General features: G+C 36.9%; 2 protein-coding genes across 2 annotated transcripts; both read right to left on the bottom strand.

The window, feature by feature from the left end:
* Positions 1-1,160: 1,160 nt before the first annotated feature.
* Positions 1,161-1,895, bottom strand: LOC131648993 (uncharacterized). The gene has a single exon (XM_058918738.1). The coding sequence runs from the start codon at positions 1,893-1,895 to the stop codon at positions 1,161-1,163; it is 735 nt and encodes a 244-aa protein (XP_058774721.1).
* An 8,619-nt stretch (positions 1,896-10,514) lies between these two features.
* On the bottom strand, positions 10,515-11,237 carry LOC131648991 (uncharacterized). Its single transcript, XM_058918736.1, has one exon. It carries the CDS (start codon positions 11,235-11,237, stop codon positions 10,515-10,517), a length of 723 nt encoding a protein of 240 aa, XP_058774719.1.
* Positions 11,238-12,542: the final 1,305 nt, after the last annotated feature.

The following is a 12,542-nucleotide window of genomic DNA, read 5'->3' as shown; positions in this document are numbered from 1 at the left end:
TAAAGCTCACACCCAAAAAGATTTTGGCCACTTTGGCCCCTTTTTTCCTTTTTTAAAAGAGGAACTATAGAAGCTCTGACTTCCCTATTGCACTTAAGGGGTATGTAGGCCTAAGATGCGATATCGTATCGACCTCACTTTCAAAACATTCTTTTCCCATCCCACCCTCTATTTCAAACAATTTTTTCACATAGGATTTTCTCAAAAAAAGGTTATTTATAAACAAAATTCAATAACATAAAAAACAAAGAGGTTCCCATGGTGTACCATGGATATGAGGGGTGCTTAAAACCTTCCCCTTGTATAACAAACCCTCCGTAGCTAGAACTCTGATAAGTTTATTAGTTTTGATTTTAAAAACTTATGTGGGTTTTATTCGCTCTTTCACCCATTCCTTTTTGGAAATAATAAAACACGGTGGCGGCTCTGTTTAAAATGAGCTAAGTTTTCCCATGACTCTTGTCTCACCAAATTCACCGCTACACTTTCAAGAGTTACAAGGTAGAAACAAACAAAGAAAGCTCGTAAAATCCAAGAGTGATCATCAAAGCTTAGTGAGAAGTATCCATATCATCTTGAGTCTTCTTCTTCTTCAGCTTGACCTTTTCCAACTTATCAATAATACTTTTCCATGCAGCTTCTTTTGGAGGGAGAGCTTCTTCTTTTTGCTTCCTTTTCTTCTCTCTTTCATACTTGGCAATAGTAGCATCCTTAGCTATGAGCCAAGTGTCTTGAAGGAATAACTGATCATTCTTTTCTTTCAACACTTCTTCATAGGTTTCTTCCAACATTCCCAATTCAGCGTCAGAATACTTAAATTTCTTCTTCCAATGGTCTCTTGATTTCTTCTTTCTTAGAGCTTCTTGGAGACTTTCAATTGTTGAAGGAACTATAATGGATGGAACATACTCCTCAATTAGGGGTGCAGATGTTCTAGGGAGAATAGGCATTCTCATTTTAGCAGCTCTGGCAGTGACCTAACTATCAAAGGGCTCAGGAGAGAGATCCCCTTTGGTCTTCCAATCTTTGATTTCTCTTCTATGGCTTGGAGGCCAAGCATTAGTAATCCTTTCTCTAAACTCCTTATTCTCAACTCTTTCTTCGAGAAAGAATCCCTCCAATAAATTGCTCCTTGGTCTTTTGTTCATAGAAAACCCAAATTAACGACGAGCTAACACGGGGCTATAGTTGATTGCTCTTTTTGTACCAATGAGGGGCGCATTAGGGAAATTACCATAGCAGTCCAAAGTCTTCATATTACATAAGTGATTGTTTGTCCAAACAATCTCAACGTTGGTAAGAGTCATGGTCTTGTGTGACCATTTCAATCCTTCTTTCTGGCTCCAGAATTCAGAGGTGTCAGGCAGATGAGATATGTACCACTTGTATAGCAAAGGAGTACAACAGGTAACAATTCCCTTCCCATTGGAATTTCTGTGATGAATAGAATAGTAAGTGTCCCCAAGTAAGGTAGGAACATGATTCTTCTTCATAAAGATCTTGATGGCATTCATATCAACAAATTTGTTAATGTTAGGGAACAAGAACAATCCATACACCAACAAGGCAAAAATAGCTTCAAAGTCTTCTTCCTTTCTTTCTTGTGACAAAGTGAGAGCTTTCTCAATTAAGAACTCAGCGGGTAACCCAGGTAATCCTCCTTTAGTAACCATGTTCTTTTCAATTTCTCCCTTTCTCAAATAAGTAGATTTTGCAATCTCACAAGGCTTAGGATCTTGTTCTAAACCAGTGAAAGGAACTCTTCCAGTAATGAGCAACCCAATGATGCTTGAATACTCTTCCAAGATAGGCAATAGTTGATAATCAGGGAAGGTGAAGCAATGATACAATGGGTCATAGAATTGAATCAAAGTGGAGAGGATTCCTTCTTCCATTTTGGTTCTGAGGAGATACAAAAACATTCCATACTTGCTACAAAACTTGTCTTGATCAACAATCAAAGAACCTAGCTTTCTTAATTCTTCCACCTCTAAACTCTTGAAAGTATATTTCTTGGTTTTCTGCTTTCAAGTTCCATTCCTATAATGTTTACAAAACAAAAGGTTTCTTTTAATTCCTTGAAAGATATTATGTTTTTAGATGCATGGATGAATGAATGCAAACATAGCAAAAACATAGGCTTGAGGGTTCAAAGTCACGAGCATGGAGCCAAAGGTCTACCCATCCCAAAGGTGTGTACTATGGTTATTTTGTACCTATAGATCAAGGTTCTATTGTTTCCCAAACTCAAGCAACCCAACTTGGAGATTGTAAACTCTGTATCAACATACTCATTTGAAAAAAATCCAAGAGAACCTCATCTGAGCGTAGCCTCGTGTAACAACTATTCTGAAAATGAATCAAGCATAATTTCCACGCTACATCTTAATGGCCAAGATTGGTTAAGGGTTTCTAGGTCCCCAGCTTCTACAGCCTAGTTGAATGCAACAATGTATTCCCAACTACATGGTCAACAAAGTTACTTCCAAAGAGGCCTCCACTGAGCGATGGATCTCAAATTGACTTCTTTCGGACTACTCCCTCGAGATCAAAATGACTATACCAATCTCCTATAATAAGTGTACACTCTAAATCCGGGTTAGGATTTGACTCACCACAAGTGGCGTGACTCCCTTTCCCAATACAACCCAATAAAATAACAAGTATACATATATGAAATTAAAAGACAAAAATAAAAGGTTAGGTATAAAAACAAAGAAAATAACAAAAGGTAACAATAAAAACAAAGATTGGGTCAACCCTTCCAAAGATACACTAATAGTTTGATCAATATCCCCAGCAGGGTCGCCACTTTTCTGTAGCGGTGAAATTGGTGAGACTAGAGTGATGGGAAGACTTTGCTCATTTTAAACAGATTCTCCACCTCACTTTATTATTTCCAAAAAGGAATGGGTGAAAGAGCAAATAAAACCCACAGAAGTTTTTAAAATCAAAACTAATAAACTTATCAGAGTTCTGGCTACGGAGGGTTTGTTATACAAGGGGAAGGTTTTAAGCACCCCTCATATCCATGGTACTCCATGGGAACCTCTTTGTTTTTGTTTTATTATCTTTTGTTTGCAAACAACCTTTTTTTGTGAAAATCCTATATGAAAAACTTGTTTGAAATAGAGGGTGGGGATGGAAAGAGAAGTTTTTGAAAGTGAGCTCGATAAGATATCGCATCTTAGGCCTACATAACCCTTAAGTGCAATAGGGAAGTCAGAGCTTCTGTAGTTCCCCTTTCTTTTTTAAAAAAAATAAGGGGGGAAAGGGGGCCAAATTGGCCCAAATCTTTTTGGGTGTGAGCTTTAAAATACTCACAAGTTTTTAGAAGAGGGTTAAGCTTTAAAATACTTAACAAGTTTAAAAGAAGATTAGGCTTTAAAATACCTAATAAGTTTAAAAGGTTAAGCTTTAAAATACTTAACAATTTGGAAAAAGAATTAGGCTTTAAAATACCTAATAAGTTTTAAAAGGGTTAAGCATTAAAATACTTAACAAACTTTAAAACAAATCAAAGAATGACCAAGCTTTAAAATACAAGGTCAATGGGTTAAGAGAAGTTTCACCGGGAATAATTCATCTCTTAACACCAAGGTTTAAAAACAAGATCAATGGATCAAGAATAGTTTCACCAGGAATAATTCTATTCTTAATACCAAGGTTTTAAAACAAGGGGGTTTGGTTAAGCTTTAACAATACTAAACCATAAACAAGTGAAAAGCTTTAAAATACTTAGCACAAATATAAAAGAGATTGGAAAAGAATTTAAGTACCTTGACAATTTAGTCAATATCATTCCCATCCTTTGGATAAAACATCAAGCTTACACAATTAACAATAAATACCTCATGTATGTACAAGAACAAACAAGTGAGTGTTAACAAGCAAGAGATGGATGTATCTAAACCCTTGGATTCAAATCATGTATGAAGTATGAATGATTAATGTGATGATTAATCATTGGGTTAGATAAACAAAACAAATAAGAGATGATATTTAAATAACAATTAAGTACAAAGAATGGATTAAAATCAACAAGTATGTACAAGCACAAATAAACATGGACAAACAAAGATCAACATGTTGCAAATTTTTTGGTTAGGGTTTTAAATCTAAGGTTTTTAAATTAGGGTTTTGATTTAGGGTTTCTAAAGAAATACCTAGACCGAATTGATTTTAATTGTTAAATACCTAATTCTTTAAGAGAATTGGTTTAAGGGTACATGAGAAAGTCAATGACATTCTAACCTAACCTTAAACAAGTATTTACAAAAAATATACTAAGTCACTTTAGTAAAATATTCAAAAGGAAACATATTTTTGTAGATTTTTCATATTTTAAAAGACTTGTTTTTGATTAATTTTAAAATGATGATAAAATAAATATTTTTGTGATTTTTTAACATGGTATGAAAATAAACTAATTAAATGAAACACACATAAAGAAGGGATTAAAAAGACTAATTTTTCTATTTTTAATGATTTTTCAAAGTTTAATAAAAAGAGTGAAATAAACTAGTGATAAAAATATAGGAATGTGGGAGCCAAGGCTTGAACCCACGCCCTATCACTCTATACACAAAACATGGACCAACTAGGCTGCGCACGTATAGTGATAGAAGGATGCATTCAGTTCAAAATATGTGAAACTTAGTTGAAATGGAAAAAATGCAAAATAAATCAAAAGTCTGGGGCGAGGGGATTCGAACCCCAGACTTAGAGCATGAGAGTCTTAAGGGCGCATGTGTTACCAAGTGAACTGAAACGATGTAGTCATTTATGAAACAACTACCATTCCATATATTTTAAAACATGGTTTTAAACTGAAGAATGGCGCCATAGGCACCATCTTCTTCCTCGTGACAACATCAACAACACCGCCATGGATGAATTTCTAACTTCTTTGAATCTTGATCAAATTCAACAAAACAAAAGTGCATTTTAATCCATTTTTAAACACGAATCCAACTGCACAATTATCAACAACTAATTCACACTCAAACATTCAGATTTCTGGAAAATGTTCAAGAACCCTAAAAATGATTTTTTAAATTAAACTCTTAAATCAAACAATCAATGTTCAGAACCTTAGGGCTATCAATCAGTATGTAAAATAGAACATTTTGGTAACAAGAAGCACATGAATTGAGCTCTTTTTACGAGAGCTCGAAGTTGAGGCACATACCTCTGAAAATGAAGGTCTGGAGAGTTATCGAGAGGACCTGGAAATGTATCAAGGACTCAGAGAGCTTCAACAAACCACCAGGAAGCTATTGCAATGCTTAGATTTTCTTGAAAGTTCCTGCAAAACAAAATTTGATTTCACCTTAAACCTGAAAAGTTATGGTGACTTAGCTATGGAAATGATGTTCCAGATGCAAAACAGGAGTTTAGATTGCTTCTATATGATATTTAGAAGCTATCAAACTCAAAAAGCCTTAAAGCCACGAGTAAAACTCAAATTCCAAACTTTGGTTCAAAGGTTCTTTAAAGTGAAAATTTGAAGGGTGATTTTGATTTGTAGGTGTTTGGCTTGTGTTTAGGGGTATGCTACAGCTTCTATATTATTATTAGAAGTTGTTTGGAGGGTTAACTTGGCTTGGAAGTGTTTAGTTTGAAAAATGGCAAGTTAAGACCTTAAAAAGACCTTTAATCGAGGTTGAAAAGTGAGATTTCACTTTGGGATCTTTGAGAGGCTAAGGAAGGTATAGACACCTTCTAAATAATGTTTAGAAGTTGTTTAAACCATTGGTTGACACCCAGAACTCTTATAACAAGAATTCACTATAAAAGTGAAAAGATTAAGAAATGGAGAATTTCAAGTGAAGGTGGACTTGGAGAATTCTGGTATAAATGATCCAAGAGGCAAGGTCCTCTATTTATAAGCAACAATTAAGGTTTGTGGATGGCAAAAGTTTAGAGTTTTAAGTTCACATGTGACTTGTGTATCATCTTGCTTGTCTGTGAAGAAATGAGAAAGTTATGGTTTCAATGGTGAGGTACAAAGCTTTAAGCATGCTTGCAAGGTTTTGATTTGATCTTAGAGGCTTGCTTGTGGGTTTTAACTTGATTTTGAGGCAGAAGAGACATTGTAGTGGCTCAAGGAGTGGACTTTGTGCATAAAGCTAACTTTACTATAATGGAAGTGTTAACTTTGTGCCATTAATGGAATGATCAATTGGATAATGGCTTAAACACTTGGATTATAGCTCAAAAGAAAGTGTAATTTTCTGATTATAGTACTTTGAACAAGTTATATGGGCTGCAAGAAAGGAATCTTTCAAATTTGAACAAGTTTGGTTCATAACTTCTTCACTTTCTTCATGTTTCTTCTTCATTTTCAAGTGTTCATGGTGGCATATTGACAAAATCATATCTCCTTGCTCAAGCCATGAAATTTCATGCTACTTAGCTCTTTGGAAAGCCCTTTCTACATACTTCAAATGAGTAGTTAAAAGTTTCTTCAAACTATTTTTGGATCATTGAGAAAAATGGTCATAAAGTTAAGAAAAAATCCAAGTAAAACACTTGAAAATTTCTGTCTTTTGAAAATTGTCTTCTTAATTTCATATCTCTCAAAATAATCATTTTTTGAAAAAAGTTCCAATGTGATAAATTGTTTGTTTTGCCAATATTTATAACTTTCATGTTGGGGGATTTTTGAGTGTGTAGGCAAAATTTGGAGATCCATGAATTAGGTCAAAATACACTTAAAAACCCTAGATTGACTTTTTGATGACTTTTTGATTCTTGATGAATTCTTTGAATTTTCTTTGATCAAATGTCTTCAATATCCATATGATGATGATTTGGATCCTTAAAAGTCCATGGTTGACTATTTTCCTCAAAAGTCAAAGATTGACTTGCACAATTGACTTTTTCCAAATGAACTGCAGTTTTGTGATTTTCAAATGAACCAAGATATCCTCTTCAAATGAATGATATGAATGGACTATAATGTTGATTTGGATGCCCTTGAATCATATTTTGAGTCTTGGAACCATCTCCTGATTAAAAGTCAACCCTCCATAGAAATTAGGCAAAAACCCTAATTGGAGCTTCTGATTAACTTGAAGGTGATTGATCTTGAATTGACCCATCCTTGGGTTTGGATTTTGATTGAAGAACCCCTTGAATCATAGAAGAATGTTGAATTTCTTGGTGGGCCTCAAAACCCTAATTTGTTCAACTTCTCCTTGAGTAGTCTCCTGTTTTGGGACACAAGCAACAAACAACAAATTTTTGTATTTTGGGTTAGTAAAAGATAAATGCATGATGATAATGATGAAAATGATTATCCTAATATTTAGGCTATGATGGGATATCAGTGGTCAAAAATTGGGGTGCAATAATTCGACATACCTTGTGGTCCTGATGAACTTGCAACGAAGAAGTCTTTCGACTTCTGTTTTGATCTTTGAGAGAATCTCTGTGACGAATCTTCTAGGAGTCTGCTTGATGGGCTTCTTGCCATCTTTGATAGGCAGCTTCAATTCGACCAGATCTCTCTTTAAACCAGTCATTTCGTCATAATCCCAGGCAAAGCAGTCTTTCTTTTCCTTTAATAACTCAATGACTTTTGCTTTTGCTTCTACCTTTGACTCAAGTTTAGTGCTGATGTATGTAATTATTTTCAAGCTTCCATCTCCAAGATCTACTTCTTCAAGAGGATCTTGAGCCAACATTTTAGCACTTGATGCCACTGGATCTTTCTCGAATCTCAGAGGTTCTTCATCATGGATAGCATCTAACTTCTGACTCACCTGTTCCATTAAAACTTGTTTGTCAAGAGGCTTTGGAATGAAGTACACTCCAGGTCCTGCTTTCTATATTTCGTCAGTTGTGGCTTCGACAACCATGTTTGTCACTTCAGCTTCGAGAGCCGCTTTTCTTTTGTTCTCGGCCACATAAGCCAAAATCTTTTCGAAGAAAGAAAACTCAGACATAGTCAATGTCTTCGTCCCAGCCAGTTAGCCGTATTTTAGATGTTCCTTTGACATCTTCAGCGTCTCCCATTATTTCCCTGTTCCACTGGAAACCATTTAGGTGGAGGGTCAAATAATAAAGGGCATTTTTGCTGGGTGAATAAACATCTTCTGCTACTTGACATGGCCCTATATTAGCCAAGTTTCTGTCAAATTTTTTCTTGTCCACTTGATTCACGTCCATCATGTAGGAAATTTTATCTTCTTCGATGTTCTCTACTATACCATCTTCCTTCCAAATAGTCATCCTTTGGTGCATAGTTGAGGGGACAACTCATACCCCATGTATCCACTCTCTGCCAAGCAACAGGTTGTAGTTGGCCTTCGCTGGGATAACCATGAACATTGTTGGCCTTGTGACTAAACCAACTATTAGATTTATCTGTATCACCCCCAAAGTGTGTCCAACTTTTCCCTTATAGTTTGATAGCACCATGTTGTGTGGCTTGACATCTGTATCGAATATGTCAATCCTCTTCAGCATTTATTGGGGCATTAGATTAACAGCTGCTCCCCCATCCACAAGAACTTTGTTTATTCCTACGTGTTTGACCTTAGCCCTGATATATAAAGGCTTCAAGTGATTTCTCATGCCTTGGTCAGGTCTTTCGAAGAATGCATTCTGTTCTTCGATTACACCATTATTAAGTACATATTAGCAAACTAGTTTGTGCTTCGCCATTTCCTCTTTGTCAGCTTCCTCACAATATTCAATCTCTATTTCCTGGTAATACTCATGGGGTAAGACTGACACCACATTGCAATTTAGATTAACAGATGACACCCCCATCAGATTCGAAGTCATTTGTCAGCATCTTCTCTTCCTTCATTGGATTTTCACTCACTTTCTCATTCACCATCTGTGTTTCTGAAGTGAACAGCTTTCGACCCACAGGTGGCTTACTTGAACTTGCAACCCCAAAAGGGAACTTGCTGCTACTGGAATCTCCTACATCCTTCGACTTCATTTCTCTTTCAGCTTTCTTCATCCTCTGGTGTCGCCTCCATTGAGATCTCGACATTGGGTTTTTCCCTTTGTAGTTTTCCAACCCGTATGCCTCTCTATTAGATGCTTGGAATTGTTTCATGTAAGCCATTTCAGTCCTTCCTCCTTGATCGAAACTCCTCCATTTCTCTCTTCCAGCATTAACCTGGGTCCACCTATCAGTAGGCACATCAGCAGGGAGCTTGAAGGTGACCTTTCTTACCTTAGGATGAGGGCTATCTAGCCTCTTGGATATTCCCCTTTTGTCGAAGACATAGATGTTAGGGTTGCTTCCCTGGTGATCCCATCTAGCGGTAAATGGAATCCTCTCAAACATTTCATCCATTTCCTTGTCATACACTGCCCCACACCTTGGACACATGAGAATCTCCGTTTCAGACTTATAGCAATGCACCAGAAACCCTAGCAGACTCTCTCCTGGCCTTGGATAAACCTTTATCAATTGGCTTTCTTTCCTCCAATTTCCTTGAGTTTTGACACGCTGGGCCCTCTCGTAGTTTTCAGCAACCCTTCGACTTAGGACAATGGAGCATCTGGGGAATACCAGCATCTTCTTAGAGTTCGTCTTGTGACATCTCCAGATGTACTCTCGAAGGCTTTCATTTGCCTTTGGGTAACTCATTTGCCTTTGGGTAACCATAACTTATTTTCTCCTTCTCCATCATAAGGCACCTTTCGAGTTCCTCCATTTATGGTGCTGGTTGTTTGAGGTCCACCATGTTAACTCCCAAGGCAGGAACTTCAGAAATCCTCACTTTCTCAAACTTCATTCTAAGGCCTTCAGTAGCCTCACTCATCTTTCCTACAAGGCCTTCAGTAGCCTTTGGTTCAGACTTTTCTAAAGGGATACCTTCGACATTAGTGTCGAAGGCAGTATTGTCAATTAGGCTCTCAGTAGCCTGATTTCCGGTCGAGACCACTTCTCCTTCCTTGGCTTCATTGTCTCCAATTTTGACCGTGTCCACCATGTTGATCTCTAGAGGTTCAGCATAGTTGGTATCTGCAACATGAAGGGGATCAGCATCAACCTTCATATGGCTTCTGGCTTTGTCATCAAACTTCAAACGTCCATCCTTGATAGCATTTTGAATAAGATCCCTGAAAAGAAAACATTGTGAGGTTTTATGGCCAAGGAATCCATGATATTTACAAAAACCTTTCTTCTTTCGTTGTTCTAACAAAGGAATCTTAGTATTAGGAGGCACTATCATTTGGCTATCTTTTACCAATAAATCAAAAATCTCATCACACTTGGTAACATCAAATGTATATGTTTTCTTAGGAAATTTATCACTCTTTTCTACTTCGACAGGGTTCTTTCCATTTGAAGGTGTGAGCATTTTACAAGAGTACGAAGGTGCCTCTTTTAATTCAGCCAAATCTACTTCAACCTCCTCAAAATTATAGGAATCTTTGAAAGTTTCGAATTCTTCATCTTCGGCTTCGACATAAGCCATTCTTTCCTTTTTAAAACTCTTATTTGCTCTGGCCTTTTCAGCCTTCTACCGTTTGACTTGTCAAACTCTGTCCGCTAAATGGGCCATATCCCTTAGATATTGGGTATCTAACTTCTTTCTAATGGAATAATCTAGCCCTCTTGCAGCCATTATTATTAGTTCATGTTCAGGAACTATAGTGAAACATCTAGATTTTAATAAACGAAACCTATTCAAATAATCATCTATAGGTTCAGTAAATTTCCTTTTAATGCTAGCCAGTTCCTTAAGACTTATCTTAGTCTGCCCCATGTAAAATTGCTCATGGAACAACTTTTCTAGATAAGGCCCTGCATCTATAGAATTTGGTGGCAATGTAGTGAACCATGTAAACGTATTCTCTGTTAAAGAACCAGGGAAGAACTTTATTCTTAGGTTTTCACTATTCGCCAAATCCCCTATCTCAGTCAAATACCTGGCTATATGTTCGATGGTTGATTCACTAGTATCTCCTGAGAATTTTTTGAATTTAGGGATTTTACAACCCCTTGGTAATTCAGTTTGCAAGATAAAATCTGCCAAAGGAGATGTACAATTTGGGCTTCGAAGCCCTGTGTTCAGGCCATTTTGGGCCATGATTCTTTCGATCATGGTAGTTAAGTTATTCTCAGCCACCATGTTTTCTTGTCTAACCCTATGGATTATTTCGTCCGCATTTTGATCTCGTTTCACCATCACTATTCTCCTAGGTTGTTCCTCAAGGACCTCTTGTCGAATCTCTTGTTGTTCTACCCTTGCCCCCATGTCTCTTTCGATGACATTTTGTCTGGGTGGTTGAACTTGATTAATGGTTGGTTCTTCCTGAGTTCCTACAAGGTTTTGTCTAAGTCGGCCTGATGGTTGGGGAGCCGCAAAAAAAATCTACTATGCGCGCCATTTGCGCTGATAAATGTTGATAGGACTGGGTGTTTTCTTGATTCGTCCTATTGATATTTTGGATCAAAAGGGAGAAGATTGTGTTCATCTCACGAGCAAGAACTCCAACCATAGCATGGTTGTTAGCGTCCATTTGTTGCCTAAACGCTGCTTGATTATTAGTTGTTAATGTAGGCATTTGGTTCGAGAGACCTTGGTTTTGGGCACTTCGACCCACAGAGCCAGCATTTTGTATCGGCGAAAAAGTGGCCATATTAGGTTGTGTATATGTGGATGTGCTATTATGTAATCCTTGTTAGAACAAGAAATGTTCTGATCAATATTCTTAGTTTTGATGATAACATTAAGTATGAATTTTGTATAACAGAATGTGGTACTCTAATTATTCAAGTTTTCCATTTCAGGAAAAGTATAAAAGAGTATGCACAAATCAGCGTTCAGAAGCACTGACCCAGAAGTTCTGAATGGCTTCATCAGCACATGGTCTGGCAAGACATCAGAAGCTGGTCCTCCAGAATCAGAACATGAAGTGGAAAGCATCAGAAGATGGTAGTCAGAAGCAAAGCTCTGAAGCTCTGATGGTATCACGCTCAAAGCACTTCAAAGTCTGAAGACAGAAGTTGCATCTGCACCAAAGCTGAAGACTCTGATATTCAAATGTCTATTCTACATATTCTGAGTCCAGAAGAAAGTACAAGTACAAAAGGCTATAACGTCAAATCTCTGACTGACAAAAGGAACGTTAGAAGCTACAAAAGGCAAAGTCCGTAAAAGCAGTGAAAGCATGGCTCGAGGTAGTTGACAAAAGTGTGAAACATTAAATGCAGTGTTGTACTATTCACGCAAAGCATTAAATGCTCCCAATGGTCATTTCCTCTCAGCGCCTATATATAGAAGTTCTGATTCAGAAACAGCAACAACTCTCTCACGTGAAAATACCAAAACGCTGTCAAACTGAAATCAAGAAAAGCAAAGAAGAACTTCATCTTCAACCTCACAACTTTGTAATATTTTAGTGAGTGTTACGAACTAGAAACTAAGAGAAATATCACTTGGTGATTAAAGCATTATTTGAAGCAATATAAACTCTTGTATTATTTATTTTACATTGATTGTAAAAGGATTTCCTAGAGTGATCAAGTTGTGATATGTAGACTCTAGAAGACTTAGAGG

This window comes from Vicia villosa, linkage group LG2 (assembly GCF_029867415.1).
Source record: "Vicia villosa cultivar HV-30 ecotype Madison, WI linkage group LG2, Vvil1.0, whole genome shotgun sequence".
NCBI lineage: Eukaryota > Viridiplantae > Streptophyta > Magnoliopsida > Fabales > Fabaceae > Vicia > Vicia villosa.
This window is presented reverse-complemented; position numbering and strand designations above follow the sequence as displayed.